General features: G+C 35.4%; 1 protein-coding gene across 3 annotated transcripts in view; it reads left to right on the top strand.

Annotated features, from left to right (window-relative positions):
* LOC138713628 (probable multidrug resistance-associated protein lethal(2)03659) overlaps positions 1-13,126 on the top strand; it is a 79,786-nt gene extending 66,660 nt beyond the window's left edge. For all 3 annotated transcript variants that reach the window (XM_069845873.1, XM_069845874.1, XM_069845876.1), the window contains 7 exons: positions 866-986; positions 3,268-3,438; positions 4,786-4,913; positions 6,542-6,963; positions 10,035-10,164; positions 12,010-12,120; positions 12,323-13,126. In XM_069845873.1, the coding sequence (XP_069701974.1) occupies positions 866-986; positions 3,268-3,438; positions 4,786-4,913; positions 6,542-6,963; positions 10,035-10,164; positions 12,010-12,120; positions 12,323-12,361 (1,122 nt within the window). In that variant the 3' untranslated portion in view covers positions 12,362-13,126. The remainder of the gene's footprint in view (positions 1-865; positions 987-3,267; positions 3,439-4,785; positions 4,914-6,541; positions 6,964-10,034; positions 10,165-12,009; positions 12,121-12,322) is intronic.
* The last annotated feature ends 576 nt before the right edge of the window (positions 13,127-13,702 follow it).

The following is a 13,702-nucleotide window of genomic DNA, read 5'->3' as shown; positions in this document are numbered from 1 at the left end:
AAAGACAAGGCAATAAAAAAAGAGGAAATTGTGAGAAAGCAAAAATAGATGTGCTGTGCTTGTTCCAGTTCGAGTCCAGATACATCATAGTGTAACAATGTGGCGACCAGTACAGTAACGAAAATGGTGGAGTGTGTGGTTTATCTGAGTCAAGCGTTTCCTATATTAGAAACAGTAATAATGACACAGAATAAATTATTCCAATTGATCCAAATGATGCATATAGGGGGAAATAAGGAGCGAAAAAACTGTATTTTTCTCTGCCTAGAGGCGCCAAGTAACTAGATTCGCCCCTGACCTGTCTTGCTTATTTCCTTACCAAGTACTTTTACTTTATATGCATTTTCTGCTTTCTCTTGATGCTCTTGAAGGTGGCTCTCGTATTGTCATTATCTTATGCAACATGAGATGCTAGTGTCGGCTTATCACAAGTGCAGCCAGCATGTGTCTTTGTGAGGTTCTTTATTGAGAGGTTTAACTTACGAAACTCACTTTCCAAGATGTGTCTACTTACATGTCGCTCAACACACTTTTCTCTGTACTCATTGTATAGTCCAGCAAGCGTGACATAGGATGGCAGGTATTCTATACTTGTATTTTTTCTTGCATAGTGACATTCAAATGTTCGGATACTAAGCCAAAGGCATTCCTAATTCATTTATTTATTTTATTTCTTATTTTCCAGTCATCATATGGTACTAGAGCGTCCACAACCATCGATCAGATGCGCCCCAATACATAAAAATCTTGGACAGGTCTGCTTTAGAGAGACTATTCATCCCCCATTGCTTCCCATTTATTCAGTCATATTCTGTATGTGTAAATATTAAGTACTAATTCTGTATTTTAAATTTTTTGTTAACAGGACTTGTACTCTTCAGCATGGTTCATGTACATCACAACATCTCGCGCATTTGCTGTGTGGCTCGACAGTACATGTCTTATGTACATAACTCTAGTTACATTCAGTTTTCTTATGGGTGGAGGTAAGTTATTTTTTCGTTACATGCGTCATTATCAAAGTACTCTCTTTAATATCTTCTATTTTGAATTCCTGTATAATTTTAACACACAACTTGTTTTCCATTAGAGGGCAATTTCAATGAAAACTGGACATGGGTGATGGAAAGAAAAAGGTTTTCTTATTTTGAAAAAATTACCTTGCAAGTCAGACATGAGCTCTAGTTTCTGAAAAAAGAGTTGGTAACAGTGTGTCACATGACATGCTATCATATTGTTTTATTTCATTAAGGGGTTAGGTACAGCTTACAGCAGTAAAATTTTGGAATTATTCAACATTTTTTTCTTCCATTACTGTATCTTGTACAATAATGAAAATTAGTATGTGTAAAACACTGTCCTTCTGCTATATGAAAAAAAATATTTTTACGATTTAAAAAAATTGATTTACTTATTTTTTTTCTTTTCAAAATTCAGTTCACTGTGCAGTGATGAAGCGTTTCCCACATAACTCAAAAACTATCCAACATTCTGTGATGAAATTTTTTATGTGTATTTACGCATGTCATATCTACAATATGATGCAAAATCACTTGATAGATTGTCTGATAAAATATAAATTCATTTAAAAAACGATCAAATATCAGTATTTTCTTCTAACACAAGATAAAAAAAGATATTATTTATTAAGGAAGGTAGTTGTAAGTGGATATTGTAAACATGAGTTTCAGCAATTAAATAAAAGAGAGAGAACATGAAAAAGTTAACAAGTTATAAGGGAAACACTTCATCACTGCCAACATTTTGAATTTTGGAAAATATATATATATATATATATATATATATATATATATAATTTTTTTTAATCGTAAAAATATGGAGGATGTGAATCTGTTTAAGTGTACACCATGTTATGCGGCATCTTGTGAGACATCCAGATTCTTGTGAATGCCTACTCTCCAGGCATCAGTCTCAGAACTTAATGATTGTATCACGTATATTTGTAGAATATGGAAGTGTATAGTGTTGATGCTGTGAGAGCAAGTTATGAACTAGTGTTCATGATTGTCACAAGACATGGAACTTATTCACACAGACAATTTATTAAAGACTGCATTTTAACAATAGTAAAAAATGTATGTTTCAATGAATCTTCGAAGTTCGAGACCATAACTTGTTGCTAAATACTGTAGCTAATCATGCACAAAAAATTTCCCAGTCTTACAATCGCACATGGCAATGTAATCAATCACAGAACACTGAATGCAGGTACGACTGAATTGTCATATGCTTTACATCATCTGCCCCGAGTCTGGTACCGTGCTCTGTATAGGTTTATGGTGGCATTGAGTTTGACATCACTGACTTAGGGGATGCTTATGCATGCCATGGTAGGTCAGCATACTGAAATGACATTTCTTCCATTTTTTATGGAACAGTTATACCACTGTGACCTGGTTCTCAGAGCCTCATTTGTTAAAAACAGGTTGCACCACGGGAAGATGAGAATGGGAATTAAGTAAGAGAGGTTATGGAAAGCACTTCATTACTCCTTGCATTCCAAAGGTCTACCTGATGAAAATGCAGAAACAGAAATAAAATTGTTACATTTCATGAAAGTGATCTCTTCTCCAAGTAGTTTCCAGATATGAAACATTTTGTCACAATACATCGAAAAGGAAAGAAGGCAACAGTGAAAAAGAGAATTTTAAATATAAATAAAAAAAAATTTATGCAGACAGCAGAAGCAAGATAAATAGTCGAATACTAACACTTCCCCCATTCCAGGTCTGAAGAATTTGCACTACTTTCAGTGTGACTCTACAACCAGACACTTTTTTATTTTTCTTTTTAAACTATGCGTTAGCATCCTAGAATACATTAAGATACACTAAAAATATATATATATATATTTAAACGAAATCTTCATCTTACATCGTAAGATGAAGATTACATTTGTAAAGTTTCTTCACACCCATAAGCAGTGCTGACTAGATCAGACGCTATGGACAGTACTCTATAACAGACTCGCCAGTATGAAAGGATAATTCCGAGCCTTTGGCGTGAGACGAACTTGATAGCTCAGTGGTAGAGCGCCTGACCGGAGTACAGGAAGTCGCAGGTTCGATTACCGCTCGAGGTTGCGAAATTTTTCTTTCATACCATGGCATGATTGTTACTATAATAGTATTTAAATTAATTAATTTTAAACGATTTTACTATTACACTTTTTTTAAATTTGTGTTTTGTAATTATCGAGACTTTCTCTTGTTTAGCGTTACTAACTGTTAAATGTTTTGTTTTCAGTTCACTATGGTGGAGATGTGGGACTTGCCATCACACAAGCAATTGGATTAACAGGTTTAATCCAATGGGGTATGCGTCAGTCAGCAGAAATGGAAAACCAGATGACGTCAGTAGAGCGTGTATTGGAATATACTACAATTGAAAAGGAACCTTTGCTGGAATCAGCATCAGGTTAGTGTTGTAGAGTTATTACAAACGTAAATATAAACAACTGCAGTTTAATAGTATTGAGCATTCAGCTCAGCTCTGGCCAGAAACAAGTGCAGCAGACTGCATCATTATCGAGCTATGATTTTCCACATATTTTTTACTTATACAATTCCGATTAATAATGGCATGCAGACAATTATATTTTTTATAATGTAAATAAAATAAACAGATCACTCTTGGTAAGACTAAAAGAACATAATTACAATATACTGTATAACATTGCCTCATTAACAACTCCACAATAGCGTAACATAGCATGGTTACAAAATAAACTGGAAAAATATCTCCTTTCTCTAACTCGAACGATCTCACACCTGTAGAAAGTACAAAGAAGCTGCATATATAACTTGTTCAGATAACCTTATTAATCAACCCAGTCTAAATCTCCCTGATATTAGGCTACAAATTATCCAAGATGAGTTGCTAGACTTCGGGGAAAGCCTATAACTCTGTAACTTACATCTTCTGTAAGTTAATTCCTTTACCCTCTAGATGTCCCGCACTGCGGCATCATGTTCTAAGGCATCCTGCCTAGGACTCGTGAAATGTGCACTGGTTTGAGTGCTCATAAGAAAAGAAATTTTCTCATGAAATTTCACTGTATGGGACGATGCTGGGTGGGCATCGTGATCCACTTGGGGAGGTAGTGAAATCCAGTTATGAAAACCAGCTATAATGGCTGGGGGGATCATCGTGCTAACCACACGATACCTCCATTCTGGTTGGATGACCATCTACCTCTGCTTCAGCATGTGGACGTGAGACCAGCAACTAGCTAGTTGGTCTGCGCTCTTAAAGGCTGTACCACCACAGTTGGCAGCACTGCATTAGTGTTTTATATACTTTTTTTCGTCCTAAATTTTATTCTATTCACTTTTGTTGTTAACACACATCTGTGTTTACTTCCGTCTTATTGTCTTATCTCACTTAATACACATTTTCTGTTTTATTCAATATTTTAATACTTTTTAAAAATATATTATTGCCATGGAACATCCATAATTTTTTTTTTACATATAATAGGCCTATTCTGCCTCCTGCTTGCAGTTACATAGATTTAACCACTTGCAACAACCCCAATGAATAGAAAACATACTCTTACCACTATTTTGTTGAGCAGCGAAGGAAAAAGTCCAATGTCTTTTGATTATGAATGACTTTCTAACATATCCGAAAACATAAAGAATTGACACCTTAACAATGAATTTTTCCATTCAGAAATGACTGAAACATGAAATATTTCATATTGAATGTATTGTTTGTGTTTTTTATACATCTAATATAACATAATCTGTTATATTCTTCCAGGTGTGAAACCAAAAGATGATTGGCCTTCTCAGGGTGCTATAGTTTTTGATAGAGTTTTCCTTGCCTATGCAAAGGATGAACAACCCGTGCTGAAAAATGTTAACTTTACAATTAATCCATGCGAAAAGGTATGTTTGTCTGTATGTATGCCAAGAGCACTTGTGATCGAATGTTTTATTTCATTTAATAATTGATTAATTTTAAATGTCCTATTTTATTATTTCATACTGTAGAAGCATAATATGTAGCTTATGTTCTGTCCATCATACCTAGCTGTGTCATGATGCCTCCAGCCATTATTAGAAGGGAGTGTAACTTTTTTTAATTCCTTAATTTAATTATACATTTAAATTTATCTTATTCTTGTATTCTAAAATACAAAGAAAAATGACTTGGATGTGTTTACTTGTTAATGAGTCAAAAGTCTGCCATGAGGGGAATAGAGGCAAGGGGCTGCCAACCCTTCCTCCATTGCAAATTTGTTATGTTCTTTGTTAGCCTAAATCATAAAATACACTATTTACTGAGTTTTTTTCTACTGTAATATTTCATACTTTCTTGGTGATAGTCACACTGTTAAAATTGAACTTACGAGAAGAATTCCACTACCTTCCATACTTAGCTCACAACCATATCTCCCCCCCAAGATTGCCAGTTCCGTAACGTACCTTCATACAATGGCTTCCAATTTTTCCTCTCCAGCCTGTAAATATCTAGCAAGTTACGAGGTGCGTACATAAAGTAACTTTCCCACTCGTCCCACAGCTAGCAAACCATATGTTGCGCGAAGCGTCTGCATGTACGTGATCGAATAATGTCCTGGCATGGCACATGCGCTAGTGGAACTTCCCAAGTGCCCTCAGTAGCTTCGTTTCATTGGTTGAAGATGGACGCTCCTATTCCAGCTTCCGCCACGTGTGTGAAATGTGATCAATGATAAAGTTTTTGAATGCACAGGGCATAGCGCCAATTGAAATTTATCGTCAGCTGTGCCAGGTCTATGGGCCTAACGTCATGATCAAGCAGATAGTGCGTTGCTGCCGCAGGACGCCAAAATGTGCATGACAAGGAGCGCAGTGGGAGGCCAACTATCATCACAGACGACCTTGTGGAGCAATGCACCATCTGCTTGCTCATGACGTTAGGCCCATAGATCTGGCACAGCTGACGATAAATTTCAATCAGCACTATGCCCAGTACATTCAAAAACTTTATCACTGAGTGCACTTCACATGCAGCGGGAGCTGGAATAGGAACGTCCATCTTCAACCAATGAAACGAAGCTACTGAGAGCACTCGGGAAGTTCGCTAGCGCATGCGCCATGCCAGGGCATTACTCTATCACGTACATGCAGTTGCTTTGTGCAACATATGGTTTGCTAGCTGTGGAACGAGTGGAAAAGTTACTTTGTGGACGCGCCTCGTATTTCCCCCTATATCTCAGAACAAGTATTGGTATTGCTAGGGTTAATACAACGATAATCGCTTTTATTGTTGAAGCAGTCCAATATTTCGGGGAACTCTGATCCTTCAGGTAAGTGTCTGATCAGAAAATCTGTAATAACAGTAAGGCTATTACAACATTTCGAAATGGAAAAAGTTTAAGAACAGAGTCTGGTTTTTGAAAGATGATTCCTTCTATCTCTTTCAGCTGGTGAAGATACATAATTCACACACTTGATCTAAATGATGAATTATTTATATATATATATATATATATATATATATACTATAGGTATGTTTTTTTTATTTGCAGGTTGGCATTGTTGGCCGTACAGGAGCAGGAAAATCTTCTCTCATCTCAGCTCTATTCCGACTTGTGGACTTGCGTGGCGGCTCTATTCAAATTGATAGTGTGGATATTTCCAAAATAGGCTTACATGATCTGCGATCCAAAATCTCCATAATACCACAAGAACCTTTCCTCTTCACAGGAACTCTCCGGAAAAATTTAGACCCATTTGATAAATATTCAGATGCTGCCCTTCTTGCTGCTCTAGAAGAAGTGGAACTGAAACAGGCTGTGGATGAACTACCTGCAGGGCTAAACCACAAAGTGTTGGAATATGGATCAAATTTCAGTGTTGGACAGCGTCAACTCCTATGCCTTGCTCGAGCCATTATCAGGAATAACAAGATACTCGTCTTAGATGAGGCCACTGCTAATGTAGACCCAAAGTAAGAGTTATTTTTTACAGTTATTAGTCAACTGTCCGAGGAACAGGTTTGAACCTCATAGGTGATACCAATAAGGTATCACTCATGAGGCAACTAAGCTAGGAGATAATGGGATGGGGGGACTAGTTCCTTTCCCCCTACATTGCATATATCACTACATATTACACTAATCAGACTTCAGATGTATACAGACAACAGGATGACCAGATGTCCTCTTTTGTCCAGACATGTCCTCCTTTTTAGGCCTTTGTCCGGGGTCCAGTCGGATTTTTAAAAAATCAAGAAATGTTCTCCTTTTCGTAACTTGTAGGTATGCCTGACAACTTGAAATTATCCGATTTAACGTCTTTTGCAAATAATTTTCCTGTAGGTGGCAGCACCATCAACGGAATATATTCTTTGCCAACAATCATAACTCTCTTTGCGCCTCCTTGTTATGGTCGTTGCTCAAAGTCCTGATCACATAATATAACAGATTGATCAGCCTTGTAGGCTTTGACGGCAAAAACTTTGATCAATTTCATTATGCTGCCATCTAGGTATTGCATAAGAAATTACGTTATAACTCTCTTTTGAATTGCATGGAGCAACTGTACTTCCATTCCTGATCACTATACTGTATAACAGATTGATCACTCTTATGGGCTTTGAAAGCAACCACTTTTATCAATTTCACTATGCTGCCATCTAGCGACAGTAGAAGAAGTCACGTTATAACTCCCATTTGAATTGCATGGAGCAAATGTACTTTCCTGTAGCGGTCATTACAAATCGACAGTGGCGATTCTGGTGGTTGTTCTCTTCTACAAGTTATCGTTTTTAACATTGGGATGGCCACTCTGTTATGTATTATGTTATCTGGGCTCAGAGGTAGCTAGTAAATTGAGAGATCGAGGTGTGAATGTAAATCTAAATAGATATTTTCTGTCCTCTTTAATAATTATACAGCCCGTGACTTTCATGTGTAGCCAACTGTAAAATCATTATTATTAAATTTTTCCATAATTATTTTGTAATAAAATAGATATTAACATACTTTTGAGTATGATATAAGCCTAAATCTCTACTGTAAATACTTTGTAATAAAATAGATATTGACGTATCATAATTAAAAGTATAATATAGGCCTAAGCCTAAATCTAAGTACAGATTTTCTGTCCTCTTTTTTCGAGCAATGTCCTCCTTTTTGAAGTTTTGTGTCCTCTTTTTTATCGATGTGAATCTGGTCACCCTAACAAACTATTCTTCTTCCTCTGACACATATCGTCAAGTAACATGTACAGGCTGATAATAGATATACATATCAGTCAGAACCGCAATCAGAGGTAATTTTCACAGTAAAAACTCGTTTAATTCGAAGCATCCAGGGCCAAATAAAAAAAAAACACTTCAAATTATGCAATTTCGAATTATTCACGGCAGAAGAGGAGGAGAGAATACCTGCCTGAACGTCTTTAAGACTCGTGATAGGAAAGTCAGTTTGTTAGTGGTAATTAAATATAAATATAAAAATTCGTGAAAGAGATAATCTGTTACATCACTTCTAATTTCCACATTACTGAGGTTTAAAATAAAAGTCAATCAACTTCTGTTTTAGACTACTTGAAAATAAAGACCTGAATTGAATCAGTGAGTGGAAGAACAGTACATGTCAAATATACTTGTTCTGAGATATAGGAGGAAATGACTTTAGATATTTGATAGTGCAAAAGACTTAAAGAATTTGTAGTAAATTGCTCTTCACATTTGTAGCTTATGCCCTGATGTAATTAAATTCATATTTTAATTGATCAATCCAAAGAAAAATAAATGAGAAATGAGGTGGACTAGTACTGTTTATTAACTCACTTCAATGTCAAATTAGCACAAAGTATAGAAGTAGAAACATTATTCTTCGTGATTTCAAAAATAAATGTGTGCATGTCTAGCTTAATTTCATGACATTTTCTATATTTAGTAGACTGCCTATATTAAGTTAACAATACAAGATAAATGAAAGATCATGTAATATATACTAGTACTGTTTGTTGACTCATTTCAATTTGTTTCCACTTGAAACAAAATAATCAAGCAACCAATGTTAGCATTCCAATATCGCTTCCATTTAATAAATGAAATTGTTATATAGACTGCCTAATTCCTGAAAACTTCAAACTCACTTTTTATAAATATTTAAGAATACAATAGAAATAGAAAAAAGGAACAGCATTTTTTTACATGTTGTTTTTAAGTTATTTATTTAAAATATGGTAATGAAATAAAAACACGGTTGCTTTGAGCAGTAATTTGCATAAATAGAAAAAGAATTGCAAACTTGAGTTGCTTCAGATGACATCAAATCCATTAACTTTATGTCTTCAATTTTGTTCTCATTGATGAGACCCGGTTTTGAATGAGTCAAGCAGGATGGAGGGTTAAGGCATGATCTCCCTCCCCTTAGCCATCACTTGTTGATTCAAAGTTCCTACCTTTCCCTTTTCTCTGTATTGTGGGCTGCATTTTAGATGATGTAATCTTTGTCGACCACTGTTTTAAAGGAATAAAATCATTGTTACCAGTCATGAAATGCAGAAACCCCACATGTCCAGACAATTCAGATGTTTTCCAGAAAATACTAAAGAAAAACATTCAAGTTCATATATGAGGGGGTCAGAAGCAAAGGGGTATAAGTGCACTTAAGTTATTTGTGACAAAATGTGGTTGAAAGTACTTAAGATTTCGTAAATTCCGTGAAGTTTTTTGTTTCAATTTTAATGTGTAGTATGGTTGAAAGATGTATCTCTTTGCCACTAGAATTTTAAATGTTTTAAATGCCCTGGATGCACTTAACTCATGTTCTTAGAAATGTCACTTGTACTCCTTTGTTTCTGATCCCCTCCCCCTCATATGTCAAACACTACATCTTATTATTACGCTTTAATTAAAAAAACAGTAATTTCAAAATACCGAACGTTTTTGAAGATAATCAGTTTTTTTGCCTCCTGAAAAATGTACTCAAATGGGCTTGTGGGGTTTCTGCAATTTGTTCACGATTCAACTGTTTTAACATTTAACCCTATAATTTTCCTCAGGACTGATGAACTAATTCAGAGAACAATCCGTCGCAAGTTTGCTGACTGCACAGTATTAACTATAGCACATCGTCTACATACAGTAGTGGATAGTGATCGGATCATTGTTATGGATGCTGGATCTGTTGTGGTAGGTTTACAGAAATCTTCAAGCACAGTTTTTTCATATTTGTAAGGACTGACGTCACAAATTCTGTCTTGTACGTATAGTATGTGCAGTTGAATTTTTCACCATCTTCTTCTGTTCAGTAAAAGATTAGGCTGCTGAGGTCTGTCTTGTTACAAAAAACTGCACCCTTTATGTTTTCCTGAAGCCTCCTACACTTCAATACAGTTATTTACTTGTAATTTCAGGAAATTGTATCATAATTTAATATAAGCTGTATATTTGCTTGCCATGCTTCTTGATATTTTCTTACTGCAGCTACCACTCTTCCTCTTTGCATCTATTCTACAAACTTTTTTGTGTGAAATCTCATTTTTGCAGATTTATTTATTTACATTATTTGTTTATTTATGTAGTATATATAATTAATTTTCATTTATATGTATGTTTGTTCGTTTCTCTGTCTAGCTGTCTATTCTACAGTGCAATCAGTTTTGCTTTCTGCCAGAATGTTTTGCCTGTGGGCAAGTGCATCGCTCATTAGCTGGTTAGTCAGTTAGCTGGGTCTCGGTAATTAGCGGGAGGGTAAAACAATAAAACAAACCAACCATACAACAATACACAAACAAATTTAAGAGGCTTATCACTTACCGAATTATCAAATGAGGTGTTGAAACTGCCTGCCTTTATTCTCCAAACATTTATCTCTTTAGGAAATTATTCATCACTCGCTGTAGTTCATTTTGAAAAATCCGGACAATTTGCTGACAAATATTATCTTTGAGTTCTTGTATGGTGTATGAGAGATTTTCTAGGAGAATTTTCTAAACGATTACGAATGTCATGTAATGTTTCTTTGGTGAGAACTCTACGCTACTTTTTGGTTTCTTAAGCTGGACACTTCCAGTTTCCTGATATGTATGATAAATATTATGGACTGTTTTACGATCTGGAGCATCTACACCCGAGAATCTTTCTTGAAACCATCTTCGAACTTCACTTGCTGAGTTAACACGTATAAATTGTAAAAAGACACACATGCCACAGTTGTAAACTCACGAGACATAATACACTTTATGTATACTGTCGAATTAAGAAATGGACAACACAACACCACACACCCGAAACAGCTGCACTGCGACTGCAAGGTCAACAAGTAAGCAAACACGCTTGCTACTCCCGCCAGTGCGCGAAAAATGAATAGGAGCTCGCTCATAGGAAAACCGCTCCACAGCATAACTGATCGTACTGTATCTAACCCATCTACCCAACCCACCCACCCATCCACCCACCCACCCACCCACTACTACCTATCTATCTACAGGGTGGGCAAAATAAAACTGGCCTGCGGAAAATATATATGAAATATATGAATTTATATGTATAAGACTAACGTGGAAGTGACCCTGACAGTGCAGAAAACCGTGACTTCGATGCAACAATGGGTTATTAGATATTAATTAATATTCTTCAAAGAATATTCATTGTTACAGACCCATAATACATGTAAATATTACACATTTACTGGGCCAGTTTTATTTTGCCCACCCTGTAGTATCTAGTTCTATCTATTTTAGAATACAGAAATGAAATTTTGGTATTCCACATGTCCTGAACCTAAACATTTCCATGGAGTACCCAAAGCCTATTTTTGATCCCATTCACGTGAAAGCTTAAAATCGCATGTAGCTTAGAATAATTTAACTGCTGGTCCAACTTCGATATTACAGTGAATTGTTATTATAGACATATTTATTTATAATTATTAATGATATTAGTTATAATGCTGCCATGCTGTGCCGCTTAAGACTTGATTATCATTATACTCAAAGTGCATGTATGTAAGTAGATACTAATTTCTTTCTACAGGAATGTGACCATCCATATCATCTTTTGAAGAACACAGAGAGTGTCATGTATCAGATGGTTCAGCAAACTGGATCTGCCATGGCAGAGTCACTGTTTAGGATGGCATCTGCTGTAAGTTACAAACTTAAAAATAAATTTTCATTGTGTCTTTTTGAAATCAGCATTTTGTTTTCTATAAAAAAATTATTATATTGGGTCAATGTGGTATATGTCAAAGGTATGGTATGTGTGTTTGCTAAACCTAAGAAACATATTCCAGAATTGTTACAAATATATCCATTGAGTAACTCGTTTTTCTTCTGTCATGTTTCAGAGTTATGACAAAATCTTGAAGAGAAGGCATAACGTGTAGAAACTTTAGATGAAAATTTGGTTTATATGAAAGGATCTGTAAAGCAGGTTTGCTCACAGCTCTTGATTGCCTGTGCTATATTCATTCCCTATTGTTTCACTATTGCTATAACATCGTCTCATTGACTCCGCATAATCTCGTGGCTGTGGATCATTTAGAGAATCATTAACTGTTGTATGTAGCATCCCATGTTAATGATAATTATTCATTCTTGTTTTATAAAGAAGAGAATGTATTATGTGATCATTTTATGGTGCTTAATATCAATTTTGTAGGATCTCTGTGTTCAAACGCAGTGTTTTTAAATAATGTGTAAGTTCATTTATATTATAATTATTATTATTATTATTATTATTATTATTATTATTATTATTATTATTATTATTATTATTATTATTATTATTAGACTAACAAACAAGTTGTTACAAACTGCAACTGTGAGTCTGATGATAGTACCTCAGTATTATTCCCTTCATAGATTCTCATTTTAAGATGATTACGACGACGACGACGATGATGATGATGATGATGATGATGATGATGACGACGACGACGACGACGACGACGACGACGACGACGACGACGACGACGACGACGACGACGACGATGACAGCGACGCTTAAAAAGCAAAAATAATGTTGATTCTGTGCTTAAATTTTGTTATTAATAAGTGCCTTAACTCTATTATGAAGTTCCACAATGATAACTTTTTTGTTAATGATGTACTGAAATAAAGTTGAAAGAAATAAATTAGATTATGAAGAATGCTTTGCTTATATATTAAACAAGCACCTGAGATTACATTTTTACTTATGGGTGATGACTATGTCTGAGCAATGAATAGCATTTTCTTCATTCCACTTTGCCATTTTTTCACTTTTTCACATATTTCTTCAAGCAAGAAATTTCATCAAATCTTCATCCAGGTCAAGTCCATTTACAGTTGAAGAAAAATAATGTATGATATAGCCATATGACATTGCTATTCCATAAATACGTGGGTCGGCCTGGTGTGCTTAAATGCACATGTCAGTAGATTTACTGGCATGTAAAATAACTCCTGCGGGACAAAATTCCGGCACACCAGTGATGCTGATATAACCTCGGCAGTTGCGAGCGTCGTTAAATAAAACATAACATTTAACACAAGTATGTGTCGTCCACCACTGTGGAGTAACGGTTAGCATGCTGACTGAAACGAGTGGGCCCGGGTTCAAATCCTGGTTGGACAAGTTACCTGGTTGATGTTTTTTTTCGACAAAAATAAAACCAAATACTGAGTAACTTTCGGCATTGGACTCTGGATTCATTTTTCTGGCATTATCACCTTCATCTCATTCA

Source organism: Periplaneta americana, chromosome 14, assembly GCF_040183065.1.
Source record: "Periplaneta americana isolate PAMFEO1 chromosome 14, P.americana_PAMFEO1_priV1, whole genome shotgun sequence".
Lineage (NCBI taxonomy): Eukaryota > Metazoa > Arthropoda > Insecta > Blattodea > Blattidae > Periplaneta > Periplaneta americana.
Note: the sequence above shows the minus strand (reverse complement) of the source record. Positions and strands in the feature narration are given on the sequence as shown.